The sequence below is a fragment of the Lepidochelys olivacea genome, assembly GCF_965140295.1.
Source record: "Lepidochelys olivacea isolate rLepOli2 genome assembly, chromosome: 15".
Taxonomy (NCBI): domain Eukaryota; kingdom Metazoa; phylum Chordata; order Testudines; family Cheloniidae; genus Lepidochelys; species Lepidochelys olivacea.
In genome coordinates, this window is record NC_140425.1 from 26,362,744 (window position 1) to 26,386,377 (window position 23,634).

At 52.3% G+C, this 23,634-nt stretch overlaps 1 protein-coding gene across 15 annotated transcripts in view; it reads left to right on the top strand.

The window, feature by feature from the left end:
* NCOR2 (nuclear receptor corepressor 2) overlaps positions 1-23,634 on the top strand; it is a 399,104-nt gene that overhangs the window by 319,582 nt on the left and 55,888 nt on the right. For 14 of the 15 annotated variants that reach the window (XM_084649222.1, XM_084649223.1, XM_084649220.1 and 11 more), the window contains 6 exons: positions 2,178-2,703; positions 12,213-12,333; positions 13,760-13,988; positions 19,150-19,314; positions 19,791-19,930; positions 20,562-20,667. In XM_084649222.1, the coding sequence (XP_084505348.1) occupies positions 2,178-2,703; positions 12,213-12,333; positions 13,760-13,988; positions 19,150-19,314; positions 19,791-19,930; positions 20,562-20,667 (1,287 nt within the window). The remainder of the gene's footprint in view (positions 1-2,177; positions 2,704-12,212; positions 12,334-13,759; positions 13,989-19,149; positions 19,315-19,790; positions 19,931-20,561; positions 20,668-23,634) is intronic. The other variant, XM_084649231.1, reaches the window with a different exon arrangement.

Sequence of the window (23,634 nt, forward strand, 5' to 3'; positions counted from 1 at the left end):
GCCCTTAAATCCCAAAGCAAGTTCATGTTGACCCTACACCTCTGACGTTCTGAGATATTCTGAGAGCCCTCAACTCCCACTGATAGAGCACACCCTTTCCCTTGGGTCAGGAAGTCCCTGAAGGAGTTGCAGGCCATCTTTCCAAGGCACAGGTCATTCCAAATATTCCTCCCTTTGGGACAAAGAAACAAAAGCCGTGTCTGCTCTGAAACGCCTCCCTGCATCTAGACGTGAGTGTTTTCAGCTCAGGAGGAAGCCATTTCCCATAGATTTGGGGATGATCCTGGATGCTTAATTATTAACCTGTCCCGAAACTCTGGGATATTTTTCCTTCGGCAGACCCTGATCTCCTTTCTTTTCATATTGGCTGCTAAAAAACGTGTGGAAGGCTCCTTCTGCTGCCATGGATTTCTTCGTGGCTGGGCCGTGGGATGGGGGAAGGCTGGTATCCATAGTCACAATGATGCAGTCCTGGGAGGCAAGCAGAGAGGTTGGAACCTTGGCTTAGGCCTTGATCAGACTGGAACTGGCCCCGATGCCTTGATGAGGGCTGGTTGGAATTTTGAGAACGATGCAAAGAAGAGCAAAGGGAGCGATTTTAAATGTTGTCATTGGATCATAGGGCCAACAGACAGCTCCCGCCTGCCTGGTTTTAGACGCAGTGTTCTGGCTCTTGGATTCATGACCCTGTCCCTTGGTTTTTAAGGCTGGGCTCCGTTATTTGAATGGCACCCAGCCTACAGGATGCACTCAGCCCAGGCAGAGAGAGGAGCAAGCTTCTTTCTGTCCTTGATGTGACATGGACAGTGTGCGGATCCCAGTGCTTTGCTGTTCAGTTCAGAGACTGGGTAGGTTGACGTTTTTGTGTGGGGTAGCGGGAACAGGAGACTGAAACATTCCGTGTTTGCTCCTGTATAGGGCAGGTAGGGAGAAGGTCAGACCACAACACCACTGAGGGGGGAGTGCAGAAGAGATGAGGAAAGTAGCCAGGAGGCTGAGCAGGTGTCCCCGTCCCACGCAGCTAGGGCGGGAGCCTGGCGGGAGCTAGACCTGAAGGGTGTGCCTTGGGGGGGACGGGCTGGGGCAGCTGGTTCCAGGCTGAAAGCGCGTGACCCTAACACACATCATATGGGAGATGGGGATTTGATGCGTCCGCCTTGTTTTACTCCCAAACACAGTCCTGTCTGGCTGGGCACTGGTGTTCTCCAGCTGGGACAGGGGAGAGCAACATGACTGGGACATATACAGGCCAGATTTTCAGCTCCCATAGTTCCCCGTGGAGGGAAGGGAAGCATGTGAGTCGGGGGAGAAGAGATTCTCCATGGGAGCTACTGGGTGCTGAAAATTTGGCCACAAATGTCTCCGTGGAATGCACTGTAAAATCTCCCTTCGTCTTGGGGGTTTGTTATGGTGTGTATAACCCATAACTGCATTGTGATGGGGATTCCCATTGGCCTGCTGTTAAAGCACTGGACTGGAACTCAGGAGAGCTGAGGTTTCTTCCCAGCCCTGCCATTGGTCTGCTGGATGATCTCAGGCAAAGCACTTCAGGCCTCAGTTTCCCCAGCCATAAAAGGGAGCTAATGATGCTGCCCTCCTTTGTAAAGCACTGTGAGATCTACTGATGAAAAGCGCTAGATAAGATCAAGGCAGTGTCCATTTTTGTTTCTTGACATTTAAGTATAGTGATTCGGGAATGGGCCAAGCCCGTGGCTATTGCTCTGAAATATGGGGAAATCAGATATAATGGCTCAGCTCCCAGCCACCCAAAGCCTAAACCCAACTGATGGAAGCTCTGAAATCATTTCCGCCCCTGGCAGTCAGGTCCCTCTGGGCCGTTGCTGAACGAATGTGCTGAAATGTAACGTGCTGGATGCTGGAGAAGGAGAGGGGGGAAATGATGAACCACATGCTGTCGTCTGCTTCAGGTGGGACGTTGACACTGGTGATTTCCAAATGTAGGTCTCCATTCTTGCTGCCAGTTGACACTGGTGCATCCTGCTTCCCCAGTGTGGTTACTCCAGCGTAACCGGGAAGAGAATTTGGCCTTTCGTAGGGAATGAAAGTGTTTCACAAAGCTGGGGAAGTACCTTCCTTCTTGTGTCTGCCTCATGTTTGTGTGTTAGATGTTAGTAACGAACGCTATAGAAATTGATTCTGGTTTGATTTCCTTTCAGCTGCAGTAAATCACAGCTCGGATACTGAGAGCATTCCCTCGCCGAGGCCTGAAGCCAAAGAAAGTGGAGAGAATGGGCCCAAGCCCACGCCTGGGCGAGACTCCGGTGCAGAACCTGCCCTCAAGGCAGAGGATGCTGATGCTGTTACTGCAGCTAATCCCACTGCTACCACCACCCCGCAGCCCCAGGAGGCAGCTGCCGAGCCAGCCAGCAGTGAGGAGAAGCCACAGGAGGAGCTGGTGGTAGACGTGGTGAAAACGGAGGAGCCAGAGGAGAAGCCCAGCGAGGAGCCCTGCAAGAGCGAAATCAAAAAGGAGGAGAGCAAGGACTCCCCAGAGAGAGACAAGGCGAGCGAGAAGAAAACGGAGAGCGTCAGCAGCGCGGCGGGAGAAGAGGCGACGTCCAAAGCTGAGAAGAAGGAGAGTCATAAACCAGGCAAAGCCGCCGGGCTCAACCCCGACAGCGACTCCAGCGCCACCTGCAGTGCGGATGAGATGGACGAGCAGGACGCCATGGACAAAAACAGGTAAGAAGAGGTGCCTGGGGAGCAGAGCCGGCAAAGCAGGTTTGGCAAAGGGGCCGGATAACCTCCCTGCCCGTGGAAGCCTTGGCAGCTGTGTGGCTGGAACGCCTCTTGCAGGGGAGGTCATGTCTCAGGACGTGGGATGTCAGCAGCTCGTGCTGTGGCTGGGGAGATCTTTCTCCCAAGTACGGTGATGGGCCAGCGTCAGGGGTGCATGACAGATGAGGTCTTTCCTGAGAAGTGCCAGTCATCGGCCATGGCGGAGCCAGGAGGCAAGGAGAGATCCCGTGGGGTCCTTCCGCAGTCCCGTAGCCCTGTCTCCGTCATGCCTACCATACAGAAGCTGATCGTGCCAGCCTTGTTCAGGCTGAGGTGCACCCACTCCACAGAAATCAGCGAGACCATTTGCGGAGTATGGTGCTGCTCTGGGTGAGGGTGTGCGGAAGTGATTGGGGGCCTAAGGCGCAGAGCAGAAAGCTCCAGACTCCTGGGCGCTTCTCCCAGCTCTGCCTCTGACACGCTGTATGACCTTGGGCAAATCACCTCACCTCTCCGGGCCTCTATTTCTCTATCTATAAAATGGGGATGATGATAAGGCTTGCCTCCCTCACAGTGAGCTTGACAGGCATTATTAACTGATGTTTGGACCCCTAAGATGGAGGGGGGCGACAGAAGTAAAGGCGGGGGGAGAAGCATTTTTATTAATTAGGTCTTTATCCTGAACTAGCAATGAGTGCATTTGCTGACCAAGTAAGTAGTTCCCATCTCTGCTGCCTGCCATCCCCATTCTCATCGGGCCAGCCCTTGTCGAAAGCTCTTTAATGCCTGTGTCTTTGAACCTTGTGCTGGCAACAGCTTCTGAAGGGAAAGTGGAATAAAGGGCACTATGCTGCCCTGCTGTGTCACAGACCCACGATAGACGGCTGTGGACAGCAGTAAGACAGAGGTCACTGGCTGCAATACGCTCCTGTCCTCTATCGCTAGCAGGCTCTTGTGACCTGGGATTTGTGGCTTATTGCATAGACTCAGTCAATTTCAGTAAGGGCCAGTGGGCAGTTTCTCCTTCAGTGGCTGCATCCTGTTTGCAGGGAAGGAGCTGCGTTGATCTCTCACTTACAGCATGGAGAGGGGACTGGGATCTGAATTGTTCCTGGGGTGGAGAGAGGCATTTAAACATCTAGACATTAATTATCTGTGAGGTAAGCAGGGCAAGTCACCGGCCCACACATGCTGCAACTCTCTACGCCTCTGCCATGATGAGTGTGATCGGACTTTTAATGGGATCTCCCGTATTTTCCCCCCTAAACACTGGGGAAATGAAGACATGGCTCCTCCCATAACACAGTGTGCCCTTGTTACCAAGAAGGCTAACGGCATTTTGGGATGTATAAGTAGGGGCATTGGCAGCAGATCGAGGGACATGATCATTCCCCTCTATTCTACATTGGTGAGGCCTCATCTGGAGTACTGTGTCCAGTTTTGGACCCCACACTACAAGAAGGATGTGGAAAAATTGGAAAGAGTCCAGCGGAGGGCAACACAAATGATTAGGGGGCTGGAGCACATGCCTTATGAGGGGAGGCTGAGGGAACTGGGATTGTTTAGTCTGCGGAAGAGAAGAATGAGGGGGGATTTGATAGCTGCTTTCAACTACCTGAAAGGGGGTTCCAAAGAGGAGAGATCTAGACTGTTCTCAGTGGGAGCAGATGACAGAACAAGGACTAATGGTCTCAAGTGGCAGTGTGGGAGGTTTAGGTTGGATATTAAGAAAAACTTTTTCACTGGAATGGTGAAGCACTGGAAAGGGTTACCCAGAGAGGTGGTGAAATCTCCTTCCTTATAGGTTTTTAAGGTCAGGCTTGACAAAGCCCTGGCTGGGATGATTTAGTTGGGGATTGGTCTTGCTTTGAGCAGGGGGTTGGACTAGATGACCGCCTGAGGTCCCTTCCAACCCTGATGTTCTATGATAACTTGGGGCTGCATGTGGAGACAGGGAAGCAGCTGCAGGGTGTTTTAGATTAGCAAGGAGGTGAATATTCAGGATTTTCAGGGGTGTGGCCAGACTTCTGGAGGAGGCAGCATTCTAGCAACTGTACCCTCCTCCCGGTTCCATGTGCCCTCCCCCTCAGCCAACCGATCCCTCAATCCCCAGCCCTTGAAAGATGTAATTTATAAAAACAAATTCTAAAATTGATTTTCCATCACTGGTCCCCTCTGCCCTCCCTCAGCAGCGGTTGGTTCTATGGGTGAGTGGGAGCCATCTCGGTTCCCTCCCCTCCCCTTGTGAAGAATTGCTTTTGAGGAGGGGCCCCTCGCGATGGGAGTTGTCCCCCCCACATACACAGAGCCAGGGAGGTGTCCCAACTCCCCGTGGGGAACTGGTTTGTGGGGGAGGGGAAGCCAGTTTGACAGGAAAGCAGGATGCAGGGGCGTAGTGAAATGACTCACCAGTGCGGCGCCTCCTGCTGGTTGTCCTGAGAATTAGGTTGATTCCAGCTCAGAGCACCCTCTGCTGGCTGGTGGCTCACCTGCCTGAGGCCCCCGTGTTCCTACCAGACTCCGATGTCCCTTACTCTGGAGTTCTGCCCCAGCAGTACCCCCACTCTCTGGGTCTCCCCTCCCAGGGGAACCCCCAACCCTCTAAGCTCACCTTACCTCAGTGGCTACTGCCAGTTGTCATCCAGCCCCCCATTCACTGGGGCAGACTGCAGTCTGTAATGGCCGCTCATCATTGGACCTGCTGCCTTTGCCTACTCCCAGGCTGTATCTCGGCAGCCCCAGTACCTTTTTGGGCCTTTACCAAGGCCTGCAGCCTGGGGGTTTACCAGGCTGGAGCTCCCCACCTCCCCTTTGCCCTTCCCCAGCACTGCTCTGCTTCAGGTACCTTGCTCCCAGGCAGCCAGCCCTTCCCACTCCAGGGCTAGAGTGAGACTCCTCCAGCTCCTGTCCCCCAGCCCTCTTATCAGGGCCAGCTGGGCCCTAACTGAGCTGGCCACACCTGTGGCTGCTTCCCCAATTAGCCTAGCTTGGCCCCTTTTAACCCCCTGCCTATCGGAGTAGGGCATGTGGTTCAGGGCTAGGAAGCTGGTACTGAGAGCTAATAGCCTGGCTGGCCCAAAGAATGCGAAAGCAACAAGTTCCCCTCGATGAGCCTGCCCTCTCCAGCGTGTACTTGAAGGAGACATGAGCTCTTTAGGCTTTGCTGCTGCACTTGCATGGAGCCTGGTGAGGTTATTAGCAAGCACTTGTGAGCACAGTTCGCAGAATAGAGTCAAAGATGCTGTTCGTACTTCCTGTGGGAACGGCAGATTCTGCTGCAAAGCTGCTAAGAGATGGGGCTGCGGGTGAGTCCTGGCCGTGCTGCCTAAGGCGACTCTGACAGTGCCGTAAGGCTGGCCCTGTCGCTCTTGGCTTTCCTACTGCAGAGTTCAGGCCTGTTTGAATTTGTTGTTTCTCCTTTAGGCAGAGGAAGGAGCCTAGCCTCCCTCCTCCCCGCAAACCCCATACTAATCCCCGTGAGAAAGGGGGAGGGCAGTGCTCAGGTTGACTGTTAACCCAGCTTCACACCACCACAACAGCAGCATTTATCAGCTTCCCGGAGCCAATCGAGGAAACCGCGCTTTATCCCAGGCTCCCTCCAGAGGCAGTCCATATCTGCCCTGGCAAACTAATATCAGTTTTCAGGGACGTTAAACATTAAACAGGCTTCCCCCGGGGCCTTGTGCCACTCCGCTTAGCAGCCATTGTGCTGAAATATGGGACATTGCAGGGATTCAGGGCTTGGCTGTCTGGGAAAGTTTGGCCAGTTATACCTGTACAACTAGACCAGTTTAATTATACTGGTATAACTCCCCATGTGGACACGCTCTTACTCTGGGATACAAGTAGCTTCTTTAGTCTTTAGAAAGCAACCCCAGCCGAACTGGGCAATCCTTCTTCTACCAAACTGACTGTCAGCAGGGGCCGTTTTACTAGATTACCTACTCTGCAGTCAGAGGCCTATACCTGTGGGAAGGCTTGGCTTTAGAAGATGGCGTGAGAAGGTTGCATCGAAGCCGTGGCACGACGGGCTTCAGTGCAGCCTGTACCATGCACACCCCAGCCCCTGGGGACGTACTTGGGCAGGTAGCCCATGTGCCGCAGCTTCACGACTCGTGGTGCTGGGGCCAGCCAGCTCAGTGCATGCTTGCTGCAGTCCTACTCCGTCGCCATCCCCTCTATCAGTTCGAAGGCGCACCTTGACTTGTACTCCGGGTGGCTTTCCTGTGGAGATAAGCCCTCGGCTCTGATCTTTACTTTGGATTGGTGAAGAACCTAGCCATCTTCTCTGGGTGCAGTGTGTGTGTGTGTGTGTGTGTACACACGCGTGTGTATGCAAACACCTGCACACACGGAGCTTTGTCTGCTGGGATGCTGGAAGCTGTTTTCTCCCTCTTTGCTCTCTGCTCCAGTTATAAGTGCATTCAGTGGTTTAAAGTGTTTTGCTTTCTCCTTCAGGTGGGGGTGGGGTAGCTTTGCAGGATAAGGAGGGACGGGGGAGGACCAGGCTGGAGGAGTGATGCTTAGGGACAGCTGCTCTGGCTGCCCTCCATCGTTCTGCAGGTCGTGCGACTCAGTGGCAGGCCAGGGTAAAGATAATCACAGCTTTAACTCTCCAGTGTTAAAAATACAGATAATTGTCTTCATATATATCTCTTTAAAAAGGCCACTAGCTATGCCAGTGGCGAAGTTCAGCTGTCGGTCACACTAGACGTAAATGAATGTGTGATGCCATGCGGATTTAGCCATTGCAAGTTTACAGCTAGCAGAGAAACCAGGAGACTGAGTTGTAAAAGTTACAGGAAGGCACTTACCACCTGTGCTTGGTAATTATGTGCCCAGGAGACATGGTGCCAACCACTGTTACATTGCTACCCAAGTACCTAACACCTGCTCCCTGGCAGCACTGCCGGGGAAACGGGGCCAGTTCTGCAACTGTTCATACGCCTCTTGACTTTTTGCACCGAGCCATGAGGCTAAGTATTTGAAAGGTTTGAGTAGGAATTTAGATTTACTACACTGATGCCCAACACTGTTTACTGCAGTGCATGGATTAGTATTTGGGGGGGTTCTCTGCAGTAGAATGAGAAATGACACCGTGATAGAACCCTTCATATGGATCCACATGTCACACTCTTACAGTTTAGTCCCAATCTTCCATCTCATCCTTTTCCTGGGATATGTGTGCACCTAGCCAATGTTCATCCCCCCCCTTCCATGGTACTGAATCAGGCAAGAGATCCATAGAGACCCTGCATAAACTTCCTTCCCTGATTTTTTCCATCGCTCAGCTCTTCGGGGCTCGGTTGTCAATGTCTAGAGCATGGTTTGGGAGACCCAAAATTAACTATGGAAGGTAAGTGTAGGGGTGTGTGTGTGTATAAGTTAGTGTCCTGGAGATGTCATTCTCCACTTCACACACATGCAGATTAGGTGAGTAAATTTCCAGAGCCCGGTTTATGGGCAGGTGGTTTACACAGTAAAGTGATATCTGTTGCTTTCCCAGCAAGTAGAGCTGTATGCACGTGTTCATTTTAGTCAATTGGCAGTTTATGTAATTTACAGACATTGTAACAAAATGAATTATATGAATCTGAGGTTCTCCAACTGCTTTACAAGCCTGAATTAACTCAGCCTCCCAGCACCGTGGTGAGGCAGGTGGTGGTTGCCACATTTGACTGACAGGGAAGGCAAGGCTCAGAGGGTTCAGTTAAGACTTTTTAAAACCCAAGGACCAAAATTTGGGCTTCTAAAGCCACTTCAGGCACATGAGGATCTGGGGCCAGATCCTCAGCTGATGTAAAGCAGCTCCTGTTGAGTAACTGTGCTGCTTCCCACCAGCTGAGGAGCTGGCTAGGTCTGTCTGTAGATGGGAACTGCTGGGTGCCCGGCGTTATAGACAATCAGGCCACTGAGCTAGCTGTCCATTGAGGCCATTTGTGGAGTAAAATGCTGCTGAACGTGAGCAAAGCTGTCAGAATCCGGCCCTGCATTTTAACATCACTGGAATGGCCTCTGTAGGGTCTGTGACCGAAATCGATGCTGTGCCTTCAGCAGCACTCAGGAGTGAAGTGCAGCCCGGTCCCCGTTCCCAGACAGCTCGCCGGTCAGTCGGCCTGCTCATCCGTGAGGGGACTGTGCTCGCACTGTGGATTTTGATGGGTTACCTGCTTGGCAGGGTTTGTGTCTAATGTGACCTGGCAGCCCGCGGTGAAGGTGCAGCGAGCTCTTCCCAGCCAGTGGAAGCTGGGTGGAGGTGGCCCCGGCATCAGTGCATCTGGAAGCTACGTTTGCTAGGAAAGAAATGGAACTTGATTTTGTGGGAAAAGAGTGTGGGTTTTTTTTGTTTTGTTTTTTTAAAAGAATCCGAGGCCAAAGTTTCCAAAAGCGACTAGCTATTTGGATGCTCAGCCAGAGCTGCCTTGCAGGGGCCGGAAGGAAAGAGGGGGCGGGTGCCTGGCCCAGCCTGAAAATCAGGGCCCCTTCCGGTGTCTGAAGTCCCCAAAATCACCAGTCACTTGAAAATCCTGGCCAGAGTTTGCACCAGTCGGTCCCTTACCTACACCCGTCAATGGCTTTGCATGGCCGTTGTGGGGCATAGGCCCCCTGGGGTATGTATCCTTTTACGTTTCCACAGCGGTCGAGCTTCTAGCTTTCGATACACCGCAGCTGGCAGATACTGTGCATTTATTCCCACGACAGCTCTGATTAGCCTCCCCTCTTCTCATTTCCTCCTCAGAGAGCTCCTGGGGGGAATCCAAGGCTGTGCGTTTTGCAAGTCCTGCCGTGTAACTAGAATCTGCTGCAGGAGAAGGATTGGTGGGGCGGGAATGGAGCTAGGGCAAGGGGCGGGGAAAGGAGGATGGGCGCACAGCACAAAGATATATTTATTCGCCTCACATGGCCTCGCCGGACTTGTTTGTCATCCAAGGTTGAACACAGAATGACCTTGAAATTTATAGACTGAAAAGAGCAGTCAGCTCGCAGCTCCGATAAACAGAGCAGGCTGTAAACCTTAAAACTCCGGACTGCTTCACTAGCTGGTAGTTGGGAGAGAGAAGAGAAGGGTCAGAGAGAGGCCTGGTCCAGTGGTCTGAGCACTAGGCTGGAAGCCAGGAGCTCTGACCCGCTTAGGGCAAGTCCCCGCCCCTCTGTGGGGTGAGCCTTCCCCACTCCCCAGGGGTGCTAGGAGGGTTTGGCTTGGAAGCTAAAAAGCGGTGAGTGAGCTAAACAATACTGGGGAGCCATGTAAGTTAGCAGCTGCTCCGCGGAACAGGGCGACCCCAATGGCCTGTGCTGTGAGGACTCAGCCTGCTCCCACTGAGGCCACTGGCGGGTCTGTCGCCGAGTCTGCATTGCATTGCTCCATTGCACTGGCGCGGGAACTGCAGCTAGCTATGGAGGGGTTCAGCGCCCCACGCAGCCTGCCGGCCCAGTGAATATAGACCCTGGGGTACGAACCAGCGGCCAGGCCGTTCACTAACACAGGCAGCAGCTCCCCAGGTGAAAAAGGCAGCTCTGTGCGGGGGCTGGGAAGCAGTGTGTTTGGCTGGAGGGCACCACTGATGTATCCTTCACTGCAGCCTCTTGGCCAGCCTCAAGCGAAGGAAAGTTTCCTCCCCCCTCTGGGATTCTGCACTGAAGACAGCCTGATTTCAGCCTCCCCCCCACGAGCTCTGCCTTCCTCCCCGCTCCTGTTCCCTTCCTCCCCCTCCTCTGGGTAATCACATGCGCACAGAGACACAGATACACCCTGAGGAGCAGCAGCATGTGGGAGAAGGGAAGCAGAGCAGGGCCTGAAGGAGAAGAGGCCAGGCCAAGCCAAATGTGACTCAGACCCAGCCAGGACCACCCAGCAGCTTTAGGGAAGCTCAGGTGCACCAATGTGGCGATGAGCCAGCTTCTGAAGGATTGACCTAAAGATCTGGAGATTGAGGGCACTGTGAGGAGGTGGTAGCCCACTCAGACACACACCTGGGATAAATCTTTCCTGGCAGCTCTAGCCAAATCTTCTGCTGAGTGGCTAGGTTTGGGAACCATGCCATCGTGGTGGGGGGGCAGCTTTATTGTCTCTCGCTCTCAGGCAGGGAGCATCCAGCCCAGCACATTGTGCAAGGATTGTTCTTTGCTTTTGGCTCTTACCAGTGACTTATTATGTAGCCGAGAGAGTTGGCTTGATAGCCAGCTGGTCGCAGAGTGGCCAGCCCAGACAGGAAAAGCCCTCAGAATGCACCGGCTTGTCCTGTGGACCTGATGAGATCCTGTCTGACTGGGCCAGATCACTCAGTTCCTCACACCACTCAGTTGTACTGAATTTGGATGCAAACTTTGGCTGTCTCGCTGTAAGAGATATCTCCAGCCCTGGGCCTGCTTGTGATTTCACACATGCTGGTGAAATCTGGAGTCCCATAAGAGATCAGAACCAAGCACCCTGACTTTGTAACTAACTGGCATCCTGTGTTGGCCCTGATTTGTCCCTGGGCTCACTCCAGGGTAATGCAGTGGCTTCATTAGCATTGCTCCTGATTTACTCTTGGGTACGTGAAAGAGTAATCAAGCCCATTGAGCCAAATCCTGCTCTTCGGACTTATGCCAGGGGTCCTACTGGAGTCGTACCCTTCTGAGCAAGGCAGGCGGGAATTGGCCTGCTTTTCCTCTTCTGTAGCTGTGTAATCCCGGCTCCCTGTCCTGCCCTCCCTTTCCCGCTGCAGCTGCACTCCATGGCCGAGTAGCTCTGGCTGTCGCAAGCTGCGCTGTGCTGCGCTCCATGATAACAGTGCTCTGTTATCTCCAAAGGTCAGTGCTGTATCCTGGCCGGTGCTCTCAGTGCAGTAGTAGTTAGCCGTACCGCTGTGTGCTTCCTGTTTCAGATTAGGATGGTCCGGGACTTGTGCTACTTTATCACTGATTATAAATCAAAGTCTAGCGAGTAAGAACTCCAGGTACCAAGCCAGTCGATACTGCTCCTTTCCGATGCAAGAAGGCGAGCAGTGGCTCCTTGAAGCATGGTCTATTCAGCAAGCAGACCTTTGCAAGTGCCCAATACTGAGACACTTTGGGAGGTACGGGAGGCGCTAACCCGGAATATACAAAGTATATTGTACAAGGGACGGCTGCTGTCCTGGCTGACGCCCCGGGGACCTCCAGAGCTAACAGCACGAGCTGCTGGAGCTCGAGCTGAAAAGCCAGTGCTCCCTGGCTGGGACAGTAGCACTCTCCTCCGCTGTGGCTCAGGCTCTGAGGGGGGGACCCGTAACGTGCGCTCCCCAGTGGGTGACGCGCACGCGGACCGACACGCGTCGGTGTGACCGGCTTCTCCTCGGTGGGCTGGTAAGGACGACGACCTCTGGAGTCATCATGAAAAGATTCCCCGCCCCGCGCCTCCTCCCAGCACAGGCTATGCAGGCATCGGTGCATCCTCGCTCGTGGGGGTGGGAAGTACGTGGCTCCTTATGCCCTGTGTCTGTGTGCAGGCTGCTGTCTCCAAGGCCCAGCCTCCTCAACGCGGCCACCGATGCCAGGCTGAACTCTTCACCTCAGAAACCATTGGACCTGAAGCAGCTGAAGCAGAGAGCTGCTGCTATCCCCCCCATTGTAAGTACCAGACGGAAGACCCCTCGTCACCTGGTCCCGGGAAAGTGGCTTGTTCCCCTCCAAGTTCTGCATCCCGTGGGGTTTTTAAAATCCTCAGACTGAGGGCACCAAGCAAAAGTTTGCCTTGTGCACGCGTGGGCATGGGTGTCTGCCTGCATGGGTGTGCACGCATGAGCATGGGGTCCCGCTTCTATGTGCGTGTTCTCATGTGGGCATCTGTTGAGGAGGACAGTGCGGGTTTCCGATCTGTTTGCTCCGGGAACGGGTGTGAGTGAATGAGTTTGGGAGTGGGCATCTGTGCTTGATTGTGCTCCTGCATGGGCCAGGTGTGTTTCTCCATGGGTGGGTGATAGCACTGGGCTGTCGGACACGGTTCTCTGTGCGTGCTGTGCGAAGGGCATTTGGGAGCCATGTGGCATGCTCTCACCGGGTTCTCTGTAGACAACTCCTTCCTGATTTCTGAGAAAGTTCCCCCAGAGACGTTCAATTGTATCATGAGTTTCTTTATAAGAAACCTTGTCATTGCTGTACAGCCATTTCCTTGTTGGAGCGGCCGCGGGAGAAACCCCAGCCATACACACCTTTCATAGCCCAGTGTTTTCCTTTATCTCAGAATGTTAAGGACCAGATTGTGATGTCAGTTACACCATCAAGTCCAGAGCAACTCTGTTGACGAGCTACTCTGGAATTCCACTGGGGTCACTGAAATCAGTAAATTCACCTAACACGAGAGAGAGAGAGAGAGAGGTTCCGTTTTGGCTGGTCCCCCCAAAATCTTCTCTCTGCTCCCCCTGCTTAACTATTCAGCAGCAGCCCCCCCCACAAGAAGGTGCATTCTCCACGCTGATCATTGTTGCTGGTGCCCTCACAATGAAGTAAAAACAAAAAGCAGCCTAGTTATTCTTCACCAGACTCAAAACAGTGGCCAAGGAGCAATGTTTGCAGAGTGGGACATGGCCAAAATCCCATTGTACTTTGGTGATCCAAAGAGGGCGTTACAAACAAAAAGTTCACATCGTCCTTTCAGATATCTCTGTGCCATGACTTGAGATCGGTGCATAGTATTGAAACCACTTCTAAGCTGCCAGTCCTGGGCTAGCAATTACATTCCTTAGACAAGCCAAATCAGAGGTTCCCCTGTAACATTTCCCAAACAGGACGCTAGCCTTGTGGCAAAAGATAAACATGCTGCCTCACTCTCTCTTGTTTACTGCCTGTGGTAGGAAGGGCAGTGGCTTGGTTAGAATCCCTGGGAGCCCCGCCTGGGGAGCTGAGCGGAGCGTCTGCAGAGGTGGGAGAAAAGCTCCCCAGAAAGGAGCCAAGCTTTTGGAGTTAAACCTCCTTGCAGACTCTGCTGTGGAAGTTAATGGCAGCTGGGACAATATGTCCTGCTTCTCCCATCCCATTCTTTCTGCTCCCACTGCAGATTTCTGAGGGATTCCCAGACGGGACATTACAGAGTGGAAGCATGAAGCCTCAGGTGCCTCACCACGCCTTGGCCCTCTACCAGCAGCAGATCACTAAAGCCCATGAATCTGCCCGGGATGACGTGGCCCAGAGCAAGCAGCCACAGCAGCAGCCCACTGAGCAGGAGCAGCAGCCAAGCAGTAGCCCCAGGGGAAAGAGCAAGAGTCCAGCTGTGGGTGACAAAGAAGGTAAGATGCGCCCGCATGTGATTTCACAGAGTGGGGACAGGGGTCCTACTGCAGGTGGAAGCTAGCTTTAAAGGCTGATAGCGTGGCGGAGCAGAGTCATGTTGGCATGGCGAATTGGCCGTGTTCATTAGGAAGTGCATCGTGTCTCATTGAACCTGCAGCAAATCCCGGTAGAACGTCGAACGCTGAGGATGGGAAGGTTGCCTTTGTTTGCCTTTCGGAGAGTAGAGGACCTGGAGGCGCGCCAGGGCACTGGTTTCAGTCGCTCTTTTCTACCTTGTTTGCTCCTTATAAAGAATGCTTTTAATGCTCGGCGGGGGCCATTCTTTCATTTAAAAATCAATACTCCTGCTGTGACTTGCAGCCCAAAGCTTCCTGTAAAGGTTCTCAATGCCGTCCCCTTGGGATAGCGCGAACGAGGGATTCAGAGCTTCCCACCAGAGCACATCGTGAGCGTTGGTCCCCTGGGGGCCGCGGTTAAGGAGAACTGGGCCCTCTTGCTGATGCTGTTTGTAATTTGAAAGCTGGTTCCCATCGGAAGTCTGTACGTTGGCCTGGCCTGTGCTCTTTAAACCTGTGCACCTTGAGGAGAGGGTTTGGGCGTGGTCAGTTTTGAGGCTGGCCGGAACCTGCGACGTGTTAAGTGCGGTTAGAACGGAGGCGGCTCGGCATCCCACAGGGGAGGGTCTGTAAGTTGTGATGGTACAGTAACAGACGCTGTGGCTGTCAGCTAACCAAACCCATGCCCTTCTCTCCACCCCCCCTCTCCCCCCCCGGGGTGCCTGCGCTTGTACCTTCTTCCCAGACCCCCAGCCACTAGAGGAAGAGACCACTGCAATCACCTCAATGTTTCAGCAGCCGAGATCCCATCTGTCCAGTGCCTCCAAGCCAGTACCTCACCGGGGTCTCCCCGGCTAGTGAGTGTGGTGTGCTCAGCCCTGCCCTAAGTGGGCAACAGCAGTCCCCATATCATGCAGGTTTTGACAGAATTGATGACTGTTACTCACAGGAAATGGTTTGCCTCAGATCCTTAGAGAGAGAATCCCCTTGGCAGGTGATATTTGAGGTTGTTGGGGGCGGAGGGGAGGTTGCTCTCCGTGGTCATTTTTGTGGGCTGACGGTGCGTTGGATGGGCTGACGTGCCATTGCCATGTGTGGCTGCAGCTTTGTGGCATGGTGATGCGAACATCATGACTTTCAGTGCCTTTGTCCCAGAGGACGTCACCTATAAGGTAGCAAATCTAGGCATTGGGGATGTAAGCACCATATTGTGTCTGCAGCTGGACAGAAGAATTTTGTTTGCAGCCGTAGAATTTCACACACTCATGCAAGAGAAAGGAGGAAAAAAATACACCAATTATCTTGAATTTGTTGGAATTTGATCTCCGTTGTTGCGGAAAAGTTGGGTCATGAGAGCAGCTACGCTAGTTCAACTTCTGTCAGCCAAGGTTTCCCAAAGCTGATATGTGGTGTGCTGGCCCAAAGGTTAGACAGAGTAGTGTTGCAAAATGAGTTACTTCCTAGGAGAGCTGATGGCTGCTGCTCAGCCAGCTGGCTTTCTGCATGATAATAAATAACAGCATGCATAGCCATACAGACTGGCCACAGCACAATAAAACAATCTGAATGTAAGGAAGATAGCTGTTCACCTTGAAGGAATTTGTACTCCGGTAAGTCACATGATTGATACCTGTCTGGTGCAGACTCTCCAGCTTGTCCTCTCCTGCCTTCTCCACTCTCGCTTTCGTATGTTCATTACCCAGACTCGGTTACACTCCAGTTCAAGTGATCAGGGCTACGCTTTTGCTGTTACACATCGCTATACAGGGCAGCCCGTCTCGCTCAGCTCAGCTTCCTGTCGAGTCTCATGGCAGAACCAGCACTTACGACAGCTCCTTCTAGCCTGGAATGCCAACGGATTGTTCCTCTATGGGCTCCCACTGCGCTGGGATGCTTGGTTCATCTTCCCACCAGCTTTTGCCCCAGCTGATTTTCAGCTCTGATTTCAGGACCCGAGAGCAGCGAGGAAAGAGGGAGGCTCACCATACCATGTGGAAGTGGGTAGACCAGGATGTGAAAGATCAGGTTTCAGAATAACCTTTAAACTCTGCAACCTGGTGGCTCCTTTGTTAACGTCCAGATCTGACATCAATGCAGGTTTACGCAGCTCTGCTGTCTGCAAAGCACCTGGCTTCGGGTGCTGAGCCCACACTGCTGGTGACACACACCTAGCACCTTGAGTCCTCCAAGCTTGCTGCAGAGATTAGTTCAGCTAATTGCACCGTATTATCTCCCGGTGCACAGATAGGGAAGCTTAGGCAGAGAGGTGAAAGGAGATTGCCCAGGCCACTGGAGGAGGAGATGGCAGGTCTCGACTCCCAGGGGTTTGCTCGCCGTACTGCGCCCTCCATATCCCGTGTGCCCAGGGACGGAGTTTTGAAGCAGTCACGCATCCAAGATAGCAGTGGGAGCTGGAGAACTGCATTGCATTCCCATCAACATTCAGTAAATGATTGGCCCTGGGTCAGAGCCTCGCTCCCTCTGGCGTTTGGGCTGGCTCACATACAGACACAGCTGAGCAGAGGGGTGGAATCCGTGCCCCTTTGAAGCCAGTGGGACTTTTGCCATTGACTTGGATGGCGCTAGCATTTCACCCAGTGGCTCAAGCCTGGCTCTGAACTGGAGATATGGGAGAGGCACCAGCAGCAGGTTTGGAAGGCAGCAAGGGAGCCAGTTGGTCAGGGCAAAGCAGTGAAAGGGGTGGGAGGAGGGGAGCATCCCTCCTCTCTCCTTTTATGGTAAGAAAATCGGGAGCCTCCTTTGAATGTCCTGTTAAAGTGACCGTGCACCAGGCATCCATCTGGACTCTGAATTGCTGTGAAGACCAGGCCCCGGGTACACTCATTGTGTTGCTGCAGAAGAAGTGGAGTGATCCTAGCAGAGGGCTGGTCTTGCAGCAAGAGCAGCTGTTCCTACTCCCCCCAAAGCTGTGATCAGATTGGCACGGCTCTGCCTGATAAGAGAGCGTGAACTGTTGCAACTTCTCCAGAGACGGACAAGTTTCGCACCATCCTGGAGCCGCTTCAAAGCACTGTCTTGGACACGAGCATCACATCCTGGCCAAGGCGTTGGCTGCCCCTTGCAGACCTTTGGCTGGGGCTGTATCTGTCTGGAGCCCGGCCAGTTTAGTATCTCCTCCTAAGGTGCTTTGACAGTGCTGCTCTGGTGTGGGGCTGGGGGGTCGCGGCCTGTCCATTTGGAGCATGCTCTCAGACAGATGGATCCTTTCACTCATCGCCGAGTGGCCATCACGCCTATTTTTGGCTATCTCGGGGCAGTTTTAAAGCCAGCAATTTGTTTTCTGTTGGTTTAGACACTCGTTTCACTTGGCCTTTCTGGAGATTGGAAGCCAAAAGCATTAATTTGGGTGATGGATGATATAAACGCTGACTTCTCAGCTCTGGTTTCAGGGACTTGACAAATGGCCATAGGAGCTCTTCCCAGGATCCAGTGCTACTTTATCAAAAGCTGGCTGAGTTCTCGTTACCTTTAATGTGGGGTCAATAATCAACTGGCCACATCTCCTAGATTTCACAGCGGCATGTGTGCGGGAACAGCTCCCAGGGGAGGAGGAACCCCTTTTCCAAGATTTCCATGCTGCCTCCAGGTGCACGTGCGCTTGGCCAATAGTATCTTGGGATTACAGATCATCTTTGCCCAGCTGTACGATACACGGATGCCACCCATGCAAGGCAGCTGCCTCTGGTGTAGAGCACAGCAGTCAGTTGGTGCGCAGCGCACCACACGGCCGTGGGGATGGAGGAGAGCTTGTGTCTCAGGACAAATGCCCTCCTCTGGTGGGAAGTGCCATGGGATCTTCAATATCCACGTGGAGAACGTGACAGGGACTTTGTTTTCAAGGATTTCCCCAAAGATCCTCACAGTGACTAGCGTGGGGTGCTCCAATTCAGATGCCCTGGGAGGGTGAATTGATCCCTTTGAGATGTGAAATGGGGGGTCTGGGTGTTTTGACCCTGAGGCTTAGCCCCTTACACCACCCCCTCTGGAATCTGAGGGTATGTCTACACTCCAGTTTAGGGTGTAACTGTAGTGTGGGTGGTAATACCCGTGCTGGCCTTAATCCAGACAGCGTGGGTAAGGAGCAGTGAAGACAGCAGCACGGACCCTGGTGCATGCTTGCCATCTGAGTCCTGGCAGGCTTGTAGCTCGCTCTAAAGCCCAGGCTGCCACGTCTTCACTGCTATGGTTACCCACGCTAGCTCAATTAAAGCCAGCACAGGTATGCGTACCCAGAGCTATCAGTCCCGCCTACCCTTGCAGTGCAAACATTCCCCAAGAGTCTCTGTGCTTGGATAGGTACATAGGCTTGCTGCTGCTGGATTCTTTTCATCACCGTGTGAGGGGCACAGGATTAAGCCTCCCAGCTCCTCAGCACTCCAAGTGTTAATGAGCCTTTTCTGTATTATTCCTACGAATGGGCCCTTTGCTAGCCATGCATCTTATCCCACTTATCTGCAAAGCTTTAATAGCAGAGTCAGAGCTGTAGTGAGGTCTGCTACTGCTAAAGCGCCTTCCTTTTACACAGCATAGTGCAGAATCTTGGCTAGATAACTCTTTTTTGAACACTTGGATGCTTAAAATTAAGCACATGCTTATATGCTTTGTTGAAGTGGGGCCTTAAGGTAAAATTTCCAGAAGTATCTAGGTCCCGTTTTCAGAAATGACTTGGGCACTTTTCAGGCCTTCTTCATGCGCCCTATGGGTTTGTCTACACAGCGAGTTACTGCGCAGCAAGCTGGGCTGAGACACTCCGACCCTCGGACTTACCCTGCGGTAGGGTTTCATGTGAGCAACGAAAGCCTTGGAACGTAGCATGGTGTACCTCTGCTAAGCTACACTCTGGGGCATTCACTGTGTGCTAGCAACGTCCACAGGATGAGTTGGTGGCAGCCAGCAGGTGCACTGCAGAGTCTTGTCTTGCTGTAACTCACTGTGCAGGCAAGCCCTAACCAAAAGAAAGGAGCCCCATTTGTTGTTTCCCTTCGCAGGTCTCTGTAAGATCTTGCTGATTTGCAATGCTGTGTGTGTGTGTGTGAGTTCATGTGTGTGGCAAGCTGATCAGTTCTCTTTCTCCTTGCAGAAAAACCAGTGCCTTTCTCGTCCCTTGCAGAAGGACAGAAGCTAAGTGGAGAGCAGACTGCCACGTCGTGCTGGCCCCCCGTGCTGCCGTACCAAGTGTCCTCTAGGGATGTGATCAAAACCTCCCCACACACTGAGCCACATGTGTTTCAGTATAACCTGCCAGGTGAGCACAGGCTTGCGTTCTTCTTCAGGGGTCTGCACCCACTAGGGGGAGCCAGTTTGGTTTAGCCACTGGGGGTGCATGGCCTAAAAGGTCCCATGGTTCTTGTCTCAAGTCACCTCATTTAGTAAATTCATGCAGACGTTTTCTTCCTGATGGGGAGAGCTGCTGAAAGTTTGCCATTCAAAGGCGGCATGCCAGGAGCCTAGCAATCCCATCTGATTTGCCTAGTGTGGAGCAGCCAATCCCATCTATAATACAGAGATGCCATGTATGGAAACAGTAGATCCCAGAATGCAATGGGAGATGGACAGGATTAATGGCTGCAGTGCCAAAAAAGCTACAGTTACAACCACCAGTCAATCTACAGAATCTCTGTACCTGGTCTCTGTCTCTGTCCCCGTTCGGTGTCCCCTGGTCTCTGTGTCTCTGATGCAAATAACCATCAGTCCGTAATAACGTTTATGTTTTGTCAATAGCGCACCCAATCCCATTAACTTTGCATGAGAGCTCTCGGTCTGGGCTACAAAGATTGTCCAACATCTCCAATCCTCCCCCTCTCATCTCTTCCACCAAACACCCATCTGTTCTGGAGCGGCCCATCAGCTCCATTTCCCAGGTAAGATGCTATCCCGGTGCCATGGTACTCCCAAGTATTCGAGGAAAGAGACCTCTCTGTTGGCAAAGAGCAGGCTTGGCAGAATTAGATTGTTGTTGTTGTTATAATTTTGATGGATAATATCAATGTTTATTTTTAAGCATTGTTTTCCGTTTCTGTCGATTTTACATGTTCACAGTTGCAGTTAATTACGTAGGGAGCAGACAGTTATTTAATGACAGCAGACACGAGACTCAGAAAGGTAAAGCTTTGTGACCGTTAAAACACAATTGTTAGCATCACCTGTCACTAGATACCAAGTAAATATCCTTAAATCAAACTCTAGTAAGTTCTCAAGAAGCATTTTTCTTTCTTTGCCTCTCTGTGAATTGGTCTGATTAGCAATGGAAACATTTTTTTCTGCCGTTTGTGTGTGCGGTGAAATCGACGTTTACCAAATAAAAATCCTTCCAAGCGTTGTTGAGAGCAGCTTCCTGCCAGGTCCCCATTTTGATTCCTGGGCGCAGGGCTTTGTAATCATTCAGTGGAGGCCTTTTCCCCTGAGCTTCCTCTCCTTGGTGACTGCCCCCTTCAGGAAGGGTCTTAGCAGAGCATCCCACACCGTCAGTGACCTTTTTCTCTTGTGTTTTAGGGGGTGCCCATTCAGCTCCATACTCCGTACAGCTCTGAGCATGCAAAAGTTCCCGTTGGCTCCATCACCATGGGCCTGCCACTGACTATGGATCCTAAGAAACTGGGTAAGCTGTTGACACGCTATTTGTGTGCCTCTGACCCTGGGTTCACTCCTGGCCTTTTTGTTGAAAGGTCAGAGCTGTCCCTGTTGAGCTGCTGTTAGCCTTGAGTTGAGCACACCCACACCCACACACCAGGGCCATTCCCAGCGAGCTGAATGACACAAAGGGAGGATGCAGAGCTTTGCAAGTTCACTGGGTTCACCCAGTCAGCAGTGACTATGAAATTCCTGTCTGGTGGCCTATGGGAAATGGCACGGTGGTCTCCTCTCGCATCCTAGTGCGCAGTTGTCTACAAAATCTGCTGACACACTTGGCTTCCTCGTTGGCGATCTCAGGAGAGGCTTGAATGAATCCCCTCTCAATGATTTCTCTGGGGTCAAGGCGGAGACCTATTGGTGGAGCAGATACAAGGGAAGCATACCTTGTCACTGCCTCTTCTGTAATGGCTCTGGGTACAGAGGATTCTGGTCCAGTGCTGCCAACCCGGCATCACTCAGCAGCAGGGATATTTGTAATTCTCAAGACTCTGCACTTGCAAACTGCAATGAGAGGTGGTGGTGATGCTATTCCATTTTCCAAGTGGGGAGAGAGCTGCTTTTGGGGATCATTGTAGCTCGAGTCCCTGCGGGTCTGATTCCAGGATCAGGGCCCATAAGGAGAAGCCAGCGTTTCCATGCATGGATTTCAAGAAGATGGTCTACCCCAACAAGCAGTTACCATTGGAAAGGAACCTATGGTACTGCATTGCCTCCCTCACATCGGTGTTACGTTCCAGGAATGGGAAGATAGTGCAATGTGTAGCAATCAAGACTGTGATCGGATAAATGCTTGCTTTTTAATGGCAACCTGTCATGGACTCTCAGGTCATGCCCATTTTTGGCCCCATGCAGTCTGTGGGGGGAAAACCCCTTCAGTGAGACAGCCCTTTTTGGGGGTCCACTCTCTCTCGGGGGTTAAGCCCCTCCCCCTCCTGGAGACACACCTCTCTGAGCCTTAGCACACCTGTTTCTCGCCGTGGGCCCTCTCAGGGAGTCCACTTGCTCTGGACCCCCAGGGCCTCCACTCCCAGAGGGAATAATGCAACCCTGTTCTCTAGACTGGAGTGACATTCAGCCAGCGTAAAACAGGAGGGTTTATTGAGCGTTTGAACACAGCACAGGAAACCCTCAGGCCTGGCCTCCCTCAGCACAGCACATCCAAGTCTCCCCTGCATCCAGGTGGGCTCTGCCTGCTCCCTCTCTCCAGCCCAGAGCCCCCCTGCTTCCCAGCTGGGCATCTGATATCACCGACCCCAAACCCTGCCTTTGTCCATTGTTGTCTTCTGTAACGACAAACTCCCTCTCCCATCACCTCCTTAAACCAGTAACACCCAGGGAAATGGCATCCCACCCCGTCTGCATGCAAACCATTGGAAAAAACGAGCAAATCCCCCACTTTGTCACACAACCACCATTGTCTAGCATCAGAAACCTGTAAAGAGCCTGAATAAATAACCAAACTAGATTAAAAATAGATGGGTTAAGAATTAATTGATGACGAGGAATAACAAGGCCCCAAAGTGAGGAGCACTGGTTGGGGGTGGGGGTCTGTCATAGGCATTCATGAGGTTTGATATATTTTGATCAATCAAGAGAAAAGTGAACTCAACTATGATGGAGTTAGCTAGGAGGGTGTGTAACACACACGAGGAGAGAGCCTGCTTGGTGTGAGATGAGTCAGTGATAGCTATGCACCGAGGGAGGACATGAACAGCTCAGATATATCCCAGGGAATGGCTGTGTACAAAAACCACCTTCGAGAAAGGGATCAACGAACGACACACAAACACCTAGTGCCAGGCTGCTGGGGAAAAGCCAACAGAATCTCGCTGTGTGCGGCTGTATGTCTTAGAGAGAGAGAGAGACGCCAATCTGGGGTGGAGTGATGCTACTCTGCTTGGTCCTGGGGGAATTGCACATGGGGTAGTCTGTGCCATATTGGCCCCCACCGTTAAAGGAGGAACTATAGTAAAAGAGCAAATACAAAGGGAATCAAAACCACTAAAAGGATTAACTGAGCATAAGAGGAGAGGCAGAGGGAGCGAAATTCCTACAGTCTAGGAAAATAGAAGACTCGGTCAGGGACATGATCCCGGACTAAAAATACTTTCCAGCTAACTGTGATTGATGGAAGGAAACTTATTGACATTCGCCACAGCTGGTGGGATAAACAGTAAATGGTCTGAAGCGAGAGAGGAAAATGTTCAGTTTGCAGACTGGGAAACATCTTGTAAGAGCCAGAGAGTAAAGTCCTAAGGGAGGAGGCCTGGGCCCAGCAATGCAGAGAGCGGAGAAGGCCATGGGCTAAACCAGCAGGGAGAGTGCTCCGTGAGCCTGCACAGCACTAGAGGCTATTCCCAGCTCTCTTCCTCTTGAGTGGATTCTGCAGTCGGCTTGTCACCCTTCAGGGTTGTTTCCTGGCTGCTCTGAACTGTGTGTTTCAGGAGATGGGTTATTGTCCCTCAGCTCTTAAGAACATCAGGCTGACCATAGCAGGTCGGACAATTAGTCCATCAGCTCCAGCCTCCCACCTGTGGCAGTGGTCAACTTGAAGGCAGCTGCGCTTTCAGTCCACATAGTTCCAATTGCCCATTGCTATGCAAAGGGTGGGAAATTTCTGGGTGATCCACTGAAGTCCTGTAGCCAGGATCTGAGAACTCTTCTCTGAGTTTGCATAGCTACAGTTATCAGTGGATTTAAAATTATTTAGCCCATTTACAAACGCAGTCATGGCATTAAATCCAGCCCCGGTCTGTATATTTGACTCTGGTCCTGCTGCAGGGCTGGGGGTGCAGCGCCGTGCAGGAGTGGATTTCAGGAACCCCTGCTGTCTTGCCCGCCAGGAGACCTTGAACAATGCCCTTGCAGAGGGGATACGGGCAATTTGAGTTTTCCTTTATCCTCTGGAGTTGTGTAATCTGCTACTCAGAAG